Source organism: Poromitra crassiceps (genome assembly GCF_964638095.1).
Source record: "Poromitra crassiceps genome assembly, chromosome: 3".
NCBI classification, from domain to species: Eukaryota; Metazoa; Chordata; class Actinopteri; order Beryciformes; family Melamphaidae; genus Poromitra; species Poromitra crassiceps.
The window spans coordinates 58142893-58158863 of record NC_139625.1 but is presented as its reverse complement, the minus strand read 5'-3'; the positions used below and the strand labels follow the sequence as shown (position 1 = coordinate 58158863).

The 15971-nt window shown below is 43.4% G+C and overlaps 1 protein-coding gene across 1 annotated transcript in view; it reads left to right on the top strand.

The window, feature by feature from the left end:
- Positions 1 to 241: 241 nt before the first annotated feature.
- arpc2 (actin related protein 2/3 complex, subunit 2) overlaps positions 242 to 15971 on the top strand; it is a 32538-nt gene continuing 16808 nt past the window's right edge. The window contains exons 1-8 of the mRNA XM_083632681.1: positions 242 to 452; positions 5401 to 5435; positions 6171 to 6283; positions 11906 to 11951; positions 12395 to 12581; positions 13718 to 13811; positions 14994 to 15120; positions 15630 to 15730. Of these exons, the coding sequence (XP_083488807.1) occupies positions 379 to 452; positions 5401 to 5435; positions 6171 to 6283; positions 11906 to 11951; positions 12395 to 12581; positions 13718 to 13811; positions 14994 to 15120; positions 15630 to 15730 (777 nt within the window). The 5' untranslated portion in view covers positions 242 to 378. The remainder of the gene's footprint in view (positions 453 to 5400; positions 5436 to 6170; positions 6284 to 11905; positions 11952 to 12394; positions 12582 to 13717; positions 13812 to 14993; positions 15121 to 15629; positions 15731 to 15971) is intronic.

Genomic DNA, 15971 nt, shown 5'->3' with positions numbered 1-15971 from the left:
TCTCTCTCTCTCTCTCTCTCTCTCTCTCTCTCTCTCTCTCTCTCCCTCCCTCCCTCCCTGTGTGTTCAACTTCATCGCATATTCTAGCTCTTCATAATCGAATATATGCTTATATCATGAAAGCATTATTTTTAAATGATAGGAATACAAAACACATGAGATTCAATTTGATAAACAGGTTGTTACAAATTTATTACAGGCAATCAGCCCGGCACCCCTTTGGGGTCCTGAGTGTGAAATACGCGGAAGCGACAGGCGGAAGCCTCGACGGAAGCGGTCTGTCAAGGAAGGAAAAATTTGCAGAATTTGACACAAAGAGGCAAAATCGTATACAATCATCCCGATCATCCCCCCTTCTCCACATCTGCGTCCGCTGCAATGATTCTGTTAGAAATCAACAACCGGATTATAGAAGAGACGCTGACGTTGAAGTTTGACGGCGCATCCAACGGGTGAGAAATCATTGTTCCAGGCTAACCGGGCTAACAGCTTTGCTAAACGTCAGCTAGCTTCCTCATCATATTTCCCAAAAGATGACGGCTGGATTAGATGTTGCATGGGAGATTTGTGCTCATGAATGTTTACGGCAGCGTACGAGCAACCCAGACGACCGTATTGTGTGTATTAAATGAAACACAGCCGCATATGGGCGCTAACGTTATGTCGTGGTGGCTGATTTGCCTGAAAGGTGGGGTGTGTCTGAATCGCCTGTAATGCTGCTAAACCAGCTATCCGGCTGTTTTGCTAACTTAATTTGGCAGACGTGTCCATCTGTGCCTCTCGTTATGTTGAGAGTAGACGAATCAATATAATCTAAGTAATAATTTCCCATTAAACCTCAATTGAGCCGTCACTGCTACTCGATCTGTCAAGCTGACCTGTGAGATAACGTTAAGAGACACTGCTCCTCCTAACTGGTGTTACTTTGATCATTCACGATTAATGACGATGTATAAACATGAAATGTGTACAGACAGATGAAGTGGTTATCGATATCGACAATACATTGCAGTTTGTAAAGCAAAACCAATGACACGGCGGGCTACTGTATGCTAGCCATCGCCCATGTCTCCAGCTTCCGCATTCCAGTGATCAAGTCGAGTCAAGTCGGCCGCCTGGTGCAAGAAGAAGAACAGTATTCACAGCTTGGACAAGTTGCTACAGCACCAGCCAATGCCACACATTATTCATAGTCAATACCAAAGAAGTGATCAGAAACCTGCATGTAATTAAGGTGGTGGAAGAACTTAGTATCCAATTGTAAAAGTAGCAAAACCACAGTGTAAAAAAAATACTTTAGTGTAAAAAATACTTTGTTAGAAGTAAAAGTCCTGCATTCAAAATCTCAAGTCAAAGTACAAAAGTATTAGCATCAAAACATACTTGAGGTATCACCAAAGTAAAAGTAGTCATTATGCAGAATGGCCCGTTTCAGAATCATCTGTCATGTTATTGGGCTATAATCATTGATGCATTAAAGGGATAGTTCTGTTTGTTTGAAGTTGGGTCCTATGAGGTACTCTCATACAGTCAGTGCACTGGGTAAAGCACTCTGGATGCATCGTGCACCGAGATAGGAGAACTGCACTCCAGCTGCAACAGGCACAGAGAGCTGTCTGCTGAGTGTGAAGGGGGCCATGAGCAAAAACGTAAAAAACAACAGAAAGAATAACTAAAGTACTTCCATACTGCTCACCTGGCATAATGCAAGTCTCCACAAGCCCTGAAAATGCCAAGTTGACTTGAAAATATGTAATTTACACCCTGAATTTACACCCTGTTTTTAGCTAAAATCGTCACTATAGCAAGGTTGTACCCTAGTTGTTGTAATTTCAGCTGCTAGCTCCAGTGACGATTTCAGCTAAAAACAGGGTGTACATGACATCTTTTCAAGTCAACTTAGCATCTCAGGGCTTGTGGAGACTTGCATTATGCCAGGTGAGCAGTATGGAAGCATTTAATGTATTTTTTCTGTTGTTTTTTACATTTTTGCTCATGACCCCCTTCACACTCAGCAGACAGCTCTCTGTGCCTGCTGCAGCTGGAGTGCAGTTCTCCTATCTTGGTGTGTGATGCATCCAGAGTGCTTTACCCAGTGCACTGACTGTATGAGAGTACCTCATAGGACCCAACTTCAAACAAACAGAACTATCCCTTTAATGTGTTCATCACTTTAATGTTGCAGCTGGTAAAGGTGGAGCTAATTTTAATCGCTTGGGTAGCTTAACCTAAAAAATACATCATAATGTATTGGTTGATTTATAATTTATTAATAATCTAACTCTGCAAAGTAACTAGTAACTAAAGCTGTCAAATAAATGTAGTGGAGTAAAAAGTACAATATTTCACTCTGAAATGTAGTGGTGGCTCAGTGGTTAGCACTGTTGCCTTACAGAAAGAAGGTCCCAGGTTTGAACCCCGGTCCATCCCAGGTCCTTTCTGTGTGGAGTTTGCATGTTCTCCCCATGTTCGTGTGGGTTTTCTCCGGGTGCTCCGGTTTCCTCCCACCATCAAAGACATGTATGTTAGGGTTCATACTCCTGTCAGTGCCCCCTGACCAAGGCACTGGCAAAAGAACTGGAGTTGGTCCCCAGGCGCTGCACTGCGGCTGCCCACTGCGGCTGCCCACTGCTCCTAGTTCTAGGAAGGTTCCTAGTACTAGAGGATGGGTCAAATGTAGAGGATGAATTTCCCCAGGATAAATAAAGGATAACTTAACTTAACTTTTCCTTTCTATCTATTTCTGGAGAAGGTCATCCATCAAAGACATGTATGTAGCTGTTGAATTACACTGTAAAAAAAAATACTATATGAATATTATAGCAATACTGTAGGAATACTGTAGGAATATTATAGGAATACTAGATCCCTCTCGCATGCGCGGTCATAGTACTGATGTATGCATGTTAGGGTTAAAAAACTCCTGTCACTGCCCCTGACCAAGGCGCTGGCAATTGAACTGGAGTTGATCCCCGGGCACTGCACTGCGTCTGCCCACTGCTCCTAGTTCTAGGAAGGTTTATAGTCGAGGATGGGTCAAATGCAGAGCCTGAACTTCCCCAAGGGGTCGCGGGGACAATAAAGGATAACTTGAACTTAACTTGAACTTACATTTATCTAATCTTGTCAAAATCCATTTCCCGCTTGCAACTAGTCCAAAATGCTGCTGCTAGGCTTCTGTCCAACTCCAAGAGACATGCCCATTGTCTTTATGATTAACCTTTAAGGCTCCAAAGGGTCTTGCACCTCAATACTGAACACCCACCTGAGGACCTCAGGCTGTGTACAGGCTCATATAAGGAGACTCTTAGAGACCTTATGAGCCTGTGTGCAGCCTGAGGTACCCAGGTGGTGGGGCCCTCCTGGATGTCCCGACTAGTCCCGACTAGGGTTGTAGCGGTACTAAATTTCTGTTTCGGTGCCGGTACCAATTTGTATTTCGATACTTTTCGATACTTTTCGATACTTTTTGTAAAAAAAAAGTGAAACTGTCCAATGTCAAGATTTGGCTTTATTTTAAGAGTTTGGGAACAATTACACCAATAAATTGGTGTGGCATTTAAATGCTGAACAAAACAAACCTTTTGAGCAGTGAGAATACCGGTAAGTAAAATAAAGTAATGCCAGTGAAAATAAAATGACCATAAAACACTAGCCTATAGCAGCAAAAACTCAGAGAAACACCAATAACAACAATAAATAAATAATTGGTGGCATTTAAATTCTGTCTAACTTTTACTTGTCAAATAAGTACACACTCAGTAACATGACACAAATCTTTTGAACAGTGGGAAATGGGAATAAGTAAAATAAATAAAATAAATAAAATAAATAATAATATAATAAAACACTATAGCAGCAGAAACTCAAATCTTTTTTTCTTCAACAAGCAGCATAACTGGCTTCATATTCCCATTCTGTCCCCCAGCCTACTCAGTCTAAACCCTAGTTCTCCTATGGGTGGTAGACAGACTCACTGTTTGGCTGACTCTCAGTTTACTCACTCAGTCCCTCCCATCCCAATGTCTTCTTCAGGTTCCTAGCCAAGAAAACGAGGGTGTCAACATGTTCCTCGGTCAGTCTAGATCTTGTTGGACTGCAGATATTCCCAGAAGTACTGAAAACACGTTCAGATGCACAGCTTGATGCTGGAATACAGAGATATTGTCTAGCAAACTGAGCTAAGATGGGCAGGTCTGTCTGGTGTTGCTTCCACCATGCCAGGGGATCCTCTGCAGGGCTGATGTCTCTAAATTGTTTATACTCAGTAATCTCAACTTCCAGTTTAGCACTTCTTGTCATGGGTGGGGCATTCAGGCAGTATTACTCACAGTTTACATCTAACGTTATGTAGGCTACTTTCACGCATACTTCAGTCAGGGTTATCGACAGTCCATATTATTGCCTCTGCACGTTTCCCGACGCTACAGTGAGCGCTCGTTAACTAACGTTACTGCGGAGTCCGCTGTAAACGTTAGTACAGCGGAGTCCGCTGTAACGTTAGTACAGCGGAGTCCGCTGTAACGTTAGTTAACGAGCGCATTTTCTCACTGTAGCGTCGGGAAACGTGCAGAGGCAATAATATGGACTGTCGATAACCCTGACTGAAGTATGCGTGAAAGTAGCCTACATAACGTTAGATGTAAACTGTGAAAGGGCACAGCTGCTGCACCCGATCTACTCCACCCCATCGAATGGGGACATTTTGAAGCAATTCCTTTCCATTGAATGAGGTGATTCATAGTAGATCGGCTGGCTGCTGCTACTAACTGGGCTGGGAGAGGCTTTGTGTTTAGCCATAGCCTACTTTGCTAGTTTGCTTTTAATGTGCGCGGGTCTGCTCAGTGCTCAGCTGCTTTTTTTCCTCAAACTCTTTTCCTCACCGCTTGACATGTGGATATGACGTCACTCACTCCAGCGCATTTCTTAAAGAGACAGGCTCATATTGACCATTATCAGTCATAGCAGCGGTCGGAAAAGTACCGGGGCTTTTTAAATCTTAGTATAGAACCTGTTCTACAGCAATAGTACCGCGGTTCGGGGGTAGTACCGGTAGTACCTACATCCCTAGTCCCGACTAGTGACTAAAGTCAATCAGGCTTTCACTGTCCGAGCTCCAAGACTCTGGAATGCCCTACCTGAGGCTACCTGACTAGCTGATTCTGTTTCATCTTTTGAATCACTTTTAAGAACACGCGTTTAAAAAATCCTTTCCTTAATCCTGTCTGTGACTGTTTCTCTTATCTGTGTTGCGTTGTCTTTGAAATCTTAGTTTCCTTGCATCTGCTAATAATAAGAGTGGGTTTGTCAGTGGGTACCTGTCAGTTGTATATAGCGGGTGACCTTTCCACAACAGATTTTCCTTGATTATTGACATTAGATTGTGTTTTCTCCTTGCAGAACCAAGCCAGAGGCAGTTGAGGTGACGTTTGCAGGTGAGGAGATACAGTATATGCCTGCCACCTTGCACAACACCTTCTCATACATAGCTTTTTATATTTTGACTTTGTAAAAGGTGATTATTGTCCTTAATTAATGATGCTATTTGAAGTGAAGTAACCAGTGCCACATCAAAATTATGCACCGGTTTTTCGGTGTCAAGTAACGTTGCGTATTTAGATCAGGGAGTTATACTTGGGGATGTGATGCATTATTCAGCCTTTTTGGACTCTGAACACCCGTTAGTTTGCAGTGAACACATATTTCTTCCTTTTCTTTCCTCATGACAGTATTTACTGGAATATTATACTTATATTATGCCTTTATATAAAAGGCATGCATGACTGAAAGTGGCATCTGCTATTGTCTGATCTTTGGCGCCAGGTGATGTCACCACTTGTACTCTAATTTGAATCGCTTGGCACCAAAGATTGTGGTGATGTCATCACCTTTTGTGCTCTTAAGTGACCTCACCTGGCCCAAAAGATCAGCCAATAGTAGATGGCAATTTCAGTATTGTGCGTTTCATCATTCAATGTGAGGTTTTAAACAGATTTTGGTTTGGTTTTTAGTTACTCTTTAAGCTGGAGGAAGGCTTGAGGAACATGGTACTATCTAGCAGAGGTTATTCAGCTTCTCATAGATCCTCCTGTCAACATGTTTTACATTCATGGCTTTAGTGTCCGTCATTAATCACCTGTAGTCTTTAACGATGTTCCTCTCTGCTGTAGATTTCGATGGCGTCTTGTACCACATCTCTAATCCCAATGGGGAGAAGACCAAGGTGATGGTCAGCATCTCCCTGAAGTTCTACAAGGAGCTGCAGGAGCATGGGGCAGACGAGGTGCGGGACAAAATACACAAACACATACACACACACACACTCAGGGTTTTTCCTGCATAGAGAATTTATGAGGCTGGCGCCTCCGTCAAATTTTGTCCCACCTCCTCCAGTTCGGGTGTCGTTCTTCTCTGTCATTTGTAAGTGCAAATGCGTTATTACCTGACCAGGTGGCCGGGTGGCGCTGTATCGTAATCAGCACAGTGCACTGGAAAAGGCTCTGCCTGCCACAACTGCCGAAGAGGAAGAAAAGAGCTGCAATTTTCCAGAGTAAAGTCAAACTTACTGGAGCTCAGCAGACAATGGTGCGGGGGTGGTTAAGTCTGTTGAGTTGAGTCCCCATCTTTTACTCTCCGTGACAACAAGCGTGTCATAACGTTACTCATTTGTTACATTAGCGAACTAGCTAACCACGTAGTTACTTCTATACCTTGTCAGCTGAGTCAGCTGGTAATACAGTTGTTATTCATTTCCTTTGGCCAAGTTGCTGTTACTGCCACAGCAGTCAAAGTTGTTGTTTCAATATGTTTTTCAATGTTTTCTTTGTTCATTACAAAAGCCCACCTCACTGCTGCCACAACAGTGCAGCAGAGAAGTGGCCAAAATGAAAAGAGTAACATCTGTAATGTGTGAGCATGGCAGCTCTGGTGCGTTCGGGGTCAGTCTGTAAATACCAACTACGGTGAGTTCACGGAGATTAGAGAGAACAAACTAAACTTCGGCGTCCGGGTAGTGTAGCGGTAGATTCCCTGCCTACCAACACGACGGTCACAGCTTTGCGCCCCTATGTTACCTCCGGCTTGGTTGGGCGTCCATACAGGCACGATTGGCTGTTTCTGCAGATGGGAAGCTGGATTGCGGGTATAGAGGGTATGCATGTGATGTCACAGAGGCAGAAGTCACTGTGGGGTCACGCCCTCTGACCCAAGACTGAGCTTGAATGCAGTAATCAGCCTAGATAACTGACACCTGCTGCTCAGGGAGGAACTTGACACTCATTTTGACACTCATTCCCGATTGAGGGGGCATGTTCCAGTGGGTGTGCATACCCTGTCCTTGTCGCTGCGCTAGCACCTCCTCTGGTCGGGGCGGAAGGGAACTGGTGTGAATTACGTGTGCGTAAGAAGCGGCTGGCAACTGCACATGTGTCGGAGGAAGCATGGTGCTAGTCTACGGCTCTCCCCAGATCGGCAGAGGGTGGAGCGGCGACCAGGGCAGCAGGGGGAAATTAAACTAACTAAACTTATAATGCGATGGACAGGCAAACTTATTACACAACGATTGATGTTATCTCTACATTTAAGAAATGGCCATCTTAAAAATGCCCTTCTTAAAGAAATGTTCTTATCACCTACAGATGGTTGCTTCTTTATTTAAATGGTCAGCGAAAAAAGTCATATTGGTGTCGGTCTCAAAAATTCCGTATCGGTCGGGGCCATCGGGTTCTAGTACTGCACCTCCACCTCATTTTGAGGAAAGGAAAAACCCTGCGCGCACACACACACACACACACACACACACACACACGCACACACACACGCGCACACACACACACACACACACACACACACACACACACACACACACACACACTCTGGAAAATGTCTTTGATGTGCCACTATTAGTGATAGTATGAGTGTGCCCTTGCATGATGACACACACACACACACACACGCATGGTCAACTGACAGATTTTAGTTTGGCTATTATTACACCGGCGCCTCCCACAATAAGCTGTTGTGGCTTTTAAATTTAAACGTGGTTTTTCACATCCTCAAACACATGCGCAGTTGCGCACGTACACATTATTTATTTAGACACAAACATGCACTCTCATACAGTTTACTACATTTGCATTGTCATGAACAAGTCATATCTATTTGATAATGTTCAGTGGGCTACTAGTGTAGTAACATGCAAAAACAAAAATGGGAGTCTGGTTGAATGTTGCTCCTCCCACAGTTGGGCTGGGCTTTAGCTGAAAGACGAAAACCTTGCGGTTGATTGTTGAGTTGCGTTCTGTCTGCTTTCATATGACTGCAGGCTTTTCCCTGGCCTTTTGGACACAGCACCTGGCCCACAAAGCATTTCACATCATTTCGGACCATTATTATTATTATGACCACATCTGTGTAGAAAAGCCAGAGCAGATAGAAATAAACCACGCCCAAAAAGCTTGAAGACAAAATGCTAAAGTAGTCCACTGAGGGCCAACATTGATTTCACATTCATTGGGCTTACTGAGCCTTACTGAGCCATTCATTGGGCTTACTGAGCCTTACTGAGCCATTCATTGGGCTTACTGTAGGTGGTGCCTAAAACAGCTTGGGTGCTGCTGCTGCATCTAAGCCTCATAATGGTATAGTAGGGGAAACCTTGGACTGTGTAAACCTGAGATAATAAAGTCGCAAAAAAGAAAAAAAAAGCGGAATATGTCTCAGGATCGTTCTCTGCGCACGCACACACACACACACACATACATACACAGACACACACACGCACGCACGCACGCACACGCACACACACACACACACACACACACATGCTGCCACAAGTCTTGCCATGTAAGGAAGAAAGCAGCTGCCGAGGCCTCTGGTCGAAACAGGAAGTGCGCTCTGTGACTCACCCCGGGAGAGGAAGTGCTGACTGCGACCCAGCAGCGGCTGCGTGAGTGTCTTGGCTGCCGGCCAGAAGCTGCCCTCCTTGTTTTCTCAAACTCCACAAGTGTGGACGGATGAGTGGACGAGATTCAACAGTGTGGCATTCAGATGTTGGGCCTGTGGAGAGTCTACTTGGAAAGCAGGAGAGGATGTAGCAGCGTACAGAGCGTTACTGTTAAAGGGCTTTTGTTTGCTTTCTGGCAATAAAGCACATTCTATTGTAAATCATTGTCAAGTTTGAGAGTATAATGAAGCATAAATCCAGACAAATATCTTTATTATGCTCAGTTGATGGCGTCAAGGTTCCCATTTGTGTAACTAGGCATCTCGCGCGCTTGATTCCTAGGCTCGCCCGCTGCGCGGACTCGCCCGTTCTGCAGCTCGCATTCGCGGCTCGGCCGCTGCACGGCCTTGTCCGCAGCTCGGCTGCTGTGTGGCCTTGCCTGCCCTATTGGCGCGCGCACAGTGTCTCCCTCTCTCTCTCCCTCCCTCAGTCTCTCTCCCCCCCTCTCTCCCTCAGTCTCTCTCTCCCTCCCTCTCATCTCTCTCCCTCTCCTCTCTCTCCCTCAGTCTTTCTCGTGAGCCTCCTCAGTCTCTCTCGTGAGCCTCAGACTGATGACATCATCACTGATGACATCATCAGTCAGTGATGTCATCAGTGACATCATCACTGAACTATAGCCGTGTGTGTGTGTGAGTGAGTGAGTGAGTGAGTGAGTGAATTTATGACATCACTGATGATGTCATCAGGGACATCATCACTGAACTATTGGGGCATTCCTTTATAACTGGGAACTGGTCATTTGTTTTCATCCCTTTTGTTTTTCAAGCCTAATTCTTAGGGCCATATGATTTCCACAATGCAGAAAAAAACAGACAGAATCATGGAATTTGGTAATAAAAATGTAGGCAACTGTAACACATGGAATATTGAAGACTTTTTCCATAAATTAGCTGAAATTGATCACCGTAGGCCTAATTAAGAAAATCTAAAGTAGACCTCATTATTGTAGTAACTTAAAAAAAATTCTAATTGTAAAATAGGCCTAGAGAAATGATTACGTTTTCGATTTGGGGTGTCGGTCTTGCGTGGGACCCTTACGTAACCTAAGCTCACAACTTGGTGTTCACTTTGAGAAACTGAGACTGGCCAAGTCATCCAATTTTTGTTGAAAAAACAACAACAGAATTGGGGGGGGGTTGGTCGATTTAATATGGCCATACATTATGTAAGAGGTACATTTTCCCCATACCCGAGTGTGATTTGCATATTTCTACTCATTCTGCCTCAGGCTATATCCACACTCATAGGTAGGTTAGTACGTGTCAGTCCATTCCAGACAGGCAGGTAGCCATTAGGAGGCCCCATGAACCCTCAGCCCTACATTTACCTGCTGGAGACGCCCACCTCCTCTCCACCGTGCGGATTGTTATTCTTTTGTTGTGCTACAAGTTTGTGTAGTTGTCTGTTTGCTTTATTGCTGTTGATTGACACTGGTGTCCCTTCCAGACTGACAGCTTCAGCTTTTTATTGATATAGATTGACGTTGACACTGTTGTAAGCCGGAGTCCATTCCAGACTAATAGGTTAGGCTTTTATCGCTGTTGATTGACACTGTTGGTTGTCACTTTTGCATTCCTGGTGTTCAAGGTTCCCACGGGCCTTGAAAATCCTTGAAGGTTTGTAGATTTGATACAAACTACTGCAGTGCCCATTAGGGGAGGGGGAAAAAATCGATACACCATAGTATCGCGATATTTTGCCTGACGATATTGTATCCATATTTGGACGCCAAGTATCGATATTGCAAAAAAAAAAAAAAAATCGCAGGCCATGCCAGGCCACCGGGCTACTATAAACTTTAGTTCCAAGGCCAGCAGTAAACAAATGGTAGCATATTTTCATTTTGTTTTAACAGTAACAGTTTTGTCATAACAGTAATTTACAAATTCCCCAGTTACTGAATGGGCTGCACAAGTTTTGTGCAAGTGAAGTGAAGTTGCATTGTTCAAAAACTACCTAAGTACAGTACTCCACACACACATCCAGTTAAGGTGGACTGTAAGTAGACTGTAACAAACAGTTCAGTTTGTCAGGTGCATGCAACTATGACATGACTTTATGAAAGTTGTTGGTCTGTCTACTTGACAATGTTGCTGCAATAAACATAAACAAATGCTAAGGCCTGCAAGATCAACATAACCCTTTAAATAATTTCTTAATACAAACTTTTATAGTTCTGTTTTTCTGTAATTTTATGGTTGTGTTGCTTTCCTGTGACCATATCTTATTATATTCTTTCTTTTAATTCCTTTCTATTAGGGATGTTCATTTTGAAAATTTTCCATAATCAAAAATCGGGGGAAATTAACGATCAATTATCGATTATCGATCATATTAATAATAATATTTTTTTAATTTAATTTAATTTTAATTTTTTACAAAATGAATGCCTATGGCAGAAAATACGAAAGACAACGTGTTCTCCTCAATGAACTCTTTATTTCAATGTGTCTCCTCTCCAACACTCTGCTGTCCCCGGCGCATGCCGGTCTGAATTCCCCATGTTTAAAACAGTTTTGTTGGCACATAAGGCCCGTGCCCAGCCAGAAAACTAGAGACTTTATGAAGCTCCACCTCACGTTAGTTGGCTGTGCAATGGAGTGGGGCGAGGAGGAACGAATTCCACCCAAACCTAGTCCGCAAACAAAAAAAACATTTTATTTTTATTTTTTATTTTTTTTATAATAACAATAATCGATAAAAATTCCACATGATCGATTCCATTCCTTAACGATCAATTATCGATTTTCGATAACTGATGAACATCCCTACTTCCTATAATTGCTTATGTTTTTCTCTTTGGACTTTGTTTCAGGGTTCTTCTGTAAAGTGCTTTGTAATGAATTTGGTGAAGCGAAGTGCAATGCAAATGATGTTTATTTTATTTTATTTTTATTTTAGCTGCTGAAGAGGGTCTATGGGAATTTCCTGGTTTCAACAGAGGCCGGTAAGTTCTGCCCACCCCTGTTTACTGCCTCTTTCAAAAATAACTATTTCATTATGTGACGGATATATGGCTGCGAATAATGGCTTGAGACTGTTGGACAGCTGACCTCAGATCTGTTTTAAGATTTTGAAGCTATAAGAGCTGATTCAGATTCCAAAGCTCCACCTTCTGCTTTATGGCCCCGTCATCCCGATGTGGAAGGTTGCAGCTTCTAACCTAAAACTTCTTGAAGAAGAAATAATAACAACACTCTTACTGTTAAGTGTTAACACTGCTCCTCCCCCCAGTTCTGTGTTATTTTGTGGTACCAGACTTGTTTCTGTATTGAAAATTGTGAAATAAAAAAGTTATGACTGGCCATTAATCGTAGTCTGCTCTCATATGACTTACTCTTCTCTCTCTCTCTCTCTCTCTCTCTCTCTCTCTCTCTCTTGGCCCCTCAGGCTACAACGTATCCCTCCTCTTTGACCTGGACGCTGTACCGGCCAATAAGGAGGAGGTGATCCACCAGGCCGGCATGCTGAAGAGGAACTGCTTCGCCTCCGTCTTTGAGAAATACTTCAAGTTCCAGGAGGAGGGCAGGGAGGACTCGTCGAGGGCCGTGGTCCACTACAGAGACGACGAGTCCATGTAGGTGGCCGCTACACTGTGAAACCCGTTGCAGGGCTATGTTCATATTGTCTAAGAAGTCATTCATGTGCTTGATCTTTAGTCAGAGTTTGGGTATCTCATGGGACAACTACAAGAAACGTGGACATGCAGGGAAAGTTATGAAAATTGGACATAAAGGGCTCTATTTTCGTGCTGACGATCAGCGACGATGCAAGCTGTAATCAATTAAACACTCCCATTTAATAAACTTTCTAAACACTGCACTTGTTGTTATGCAGTACACCACATGAAAGACAAGAGACAAACAACATAAGACAGAGACAGCTGGAGGCGGCTGTGGCTCAGGAGGTAGAGTGCGTTGTCCACTAATCGCTTTGGATAATAAAAGGTCGGTGGTTTTATCCCCGGCTCCTCCGGATACCGAACCCCAAATTGCTCCTGATGGTTGCGCCGCTAGGAAAGAAAGGGATAGAAATCAGCTCCTGTAATTGGCCATAATGAAACCAAGCCCCCAGCACAACCATGTGCATTTCTTTAGTTAATCCACCCTCCTTTACAACTGCGCCGGCCTGCAACATCACCTGCAACATCACCTGCAACATCACCTGCAACATCACCTCTTCATACACAAAATAGACCAACATCCAGGTAGACATGCCTTAGAGCGGTAGCGTCGTGAATTATTGCCAGTGTCTGCGCCCGCATCGCTATTGAACAAAATAGCGCCCAAGGACTTGTTTATTAAACTGAAGATTTGTCTCCATTATTCTGTCATATAATTTAACATGCACTATGTGCCAATTTGAAAGAGATACACTCATATCATTAGCTTGTTCCTGGATAACAGTTCAGGTTCAGGCCACAGATATAAGAAATGCTGCTAAATGTTGGATGGGTCATGGTTCATTACCTGGTTCATTACCTGCCAGCTACCGTGGCCTCCAGCCAAAGATATAGTTCCCTGTCCAGATCCCGTGACTTCTTAAACTCACAAAGTGACAGAAGGTCTTTGTAATGGAAATATGTCGGATGCCTCAGGGACAGGGATTATACACTCTACTTCAAGGACATGTTTTTCACTTTTGTGGTATTCCACATTTGCCGGAGGTCTGACCCTGCTGACAGGTTTTGGCGCCTCTCTGTCATCTCCTCAGGTACGTGGAGGCCAAGAAAGACAGAGTGACAGTGGTGTTCAGCACAGTGTTCAAAGACGACGACGACGTCATCATCGGCAAAGTCTTCATGCAGGTCAGAGAGACGCATGCAGATTCATATGAAACTGGATGCTTGTCTTTATTGTCACACAACATCACACCATGCAGCCACCATGCACCACGCTGCCACATACACCACATGCACACACATGCTGAAGGTGAAAAACAGGTTGTAAACAGTCCGTGAGTCATTGATAGGGATGTGTACCGAAACCCAGTATCAAACGGGCCCCGGGGCCGAATACCGGAGGATCAGTAACTTTAACGTTAGCGGTTCTCTTATCGGTACTGGAGAAATTAACAAAATAGATTTCCTATTTATAATTGCTACATAAACATTATCTTGCACGTTATCTCACCAACTCCGGAAGACATGCCTATGATGTGTGTTTTTTTTTGCGATTTCTGAACGAGAAAAGAGATCCTCTTTCCGGGTTGCTCCCCATCAGATGAGATACAGCAGCTGCTGCTGCCAGCGAGGAGGCGCTGGCTGAAGAGGAGATGAGAGGGGAGGGGAGGGGAGGGGCTTGGCGGGGCACACAGCAGATACACATGCACACACGCTGAAGGAAGGCAGGCAGGCAGACACATAGTATAGCCGAGAGACCGCAGCACGGCGCACGCAGAAAAAGAGAAATGACAGATGGAACGAAGCGATCAAAAGTGTGCGTGTACTTCACTCGAGTCGATGCTGCTGACAATAGGAGATTTTAATTCTTATATAATGCTCGATATTTAAATGAATAATAAAAACGCACACATTTCAATCACAGACATTATAGTCTATAAAGTGTTTTGTTAAAAGAAAAAAAAACAATGCTGTTGCAATTTGCGATTCGTGAGAAAATAAAGCAATTTCTAGTATTATGTATTGTAGTTATTATGTCATGAATTGTCACGTCTAATCTGAACATCTGTTAAACAGCTGAATTGTTGGATGTCACCTGATAAGCTGTGGAAATGTTATGAATACTCTGTAGAGTCTCGTAGGCGGACTAAAGTGTTACCGCACCTTTATTCAAACCCTTTCATTTACCTGCTGGAGACACTAACCTCCTGTTCGCCCGATTATTCTGTTGTATTGCAAGTTTTTGTAGTTGTTGTCTGTCTGTTTTTATTGCTGTTGACACTGTTGTGTGAGAAACATTTGTAGATATTTTTTATTTTTACAATGAATGAAGGGTATAAATAACACACGACATATTTCCATGCACAGGAGTTCAAGGAGGGCCGGCGAGCGAGCCACACAGCCCCCCAGGTGCTGTTCAGCCACAGGGAGCCGCCACTGGAGCTGAAGGACACAGACGCGGCCGTCGGGGACAATATTGGATACATCACCTTCGGTCAGTACCCACCGTAACTCCAGGTTACCACGGTTACACTAGTTATTGCAGTCTCAGGCTAAGATCAGTTTGCGAAGCCGGCACAGAAGAATTCACAGGCAACGGTGGTACTGTACATCACAGTCACTAGTTGTACAAAATGTACAGTGAATCTGGGCCTTTTTTTCTGTACAGGCGAAGGATACTGTGTGAAAGCACTGACTTAGTGCTTCTCTGTATCTTCTGTTTGCCTGCTATAAATACTACATAAGAGTTGTCAATGTCTTAAATACATGGATTAAGAAGTTTCTTTATTTTACTGATAATTTAATGATAATTGAACAATTAATTCTCAAAATATTGAAGTCACAATTTTGACTTGCAATTTCCAAATTGCATATTTTCTACCATGTTTATTTATTTATTTATTTATTTATTGCAACATAAACCAGCAACACAATATTGGCAAAAAAAATTGGGAGTGTTAGCCAGCTGACTGACATCGGTCTGTGTTCTCTCACTGTGTCCAGTGCTGTTTCCTCGTCACACCAATGCCAACGCCAGAGACAACACCATCAACCTCATCCACACCTTCAGGGACTATCTGCACTACCACATAAAGTGCTCCAAGGTGGGTTAACATCCATCACAAAACTACCAACTACAACAAAATACTGCAGTAGTGAGTTCTGTCTGTCTGTTTCCTTTCGACCTCCAACACATGACATGCACCAGGTATGTCCTAACCTGTAAAAAAATGATTTTAATTTTTAATTTTAATTTTTTATAGCTGTGAAGGTCGGGGTAGTTTTGTCTCTTAGACACAGGTTCACAAAACATGTTTTATTTTAGGAATTTTAAGAACTCACTCA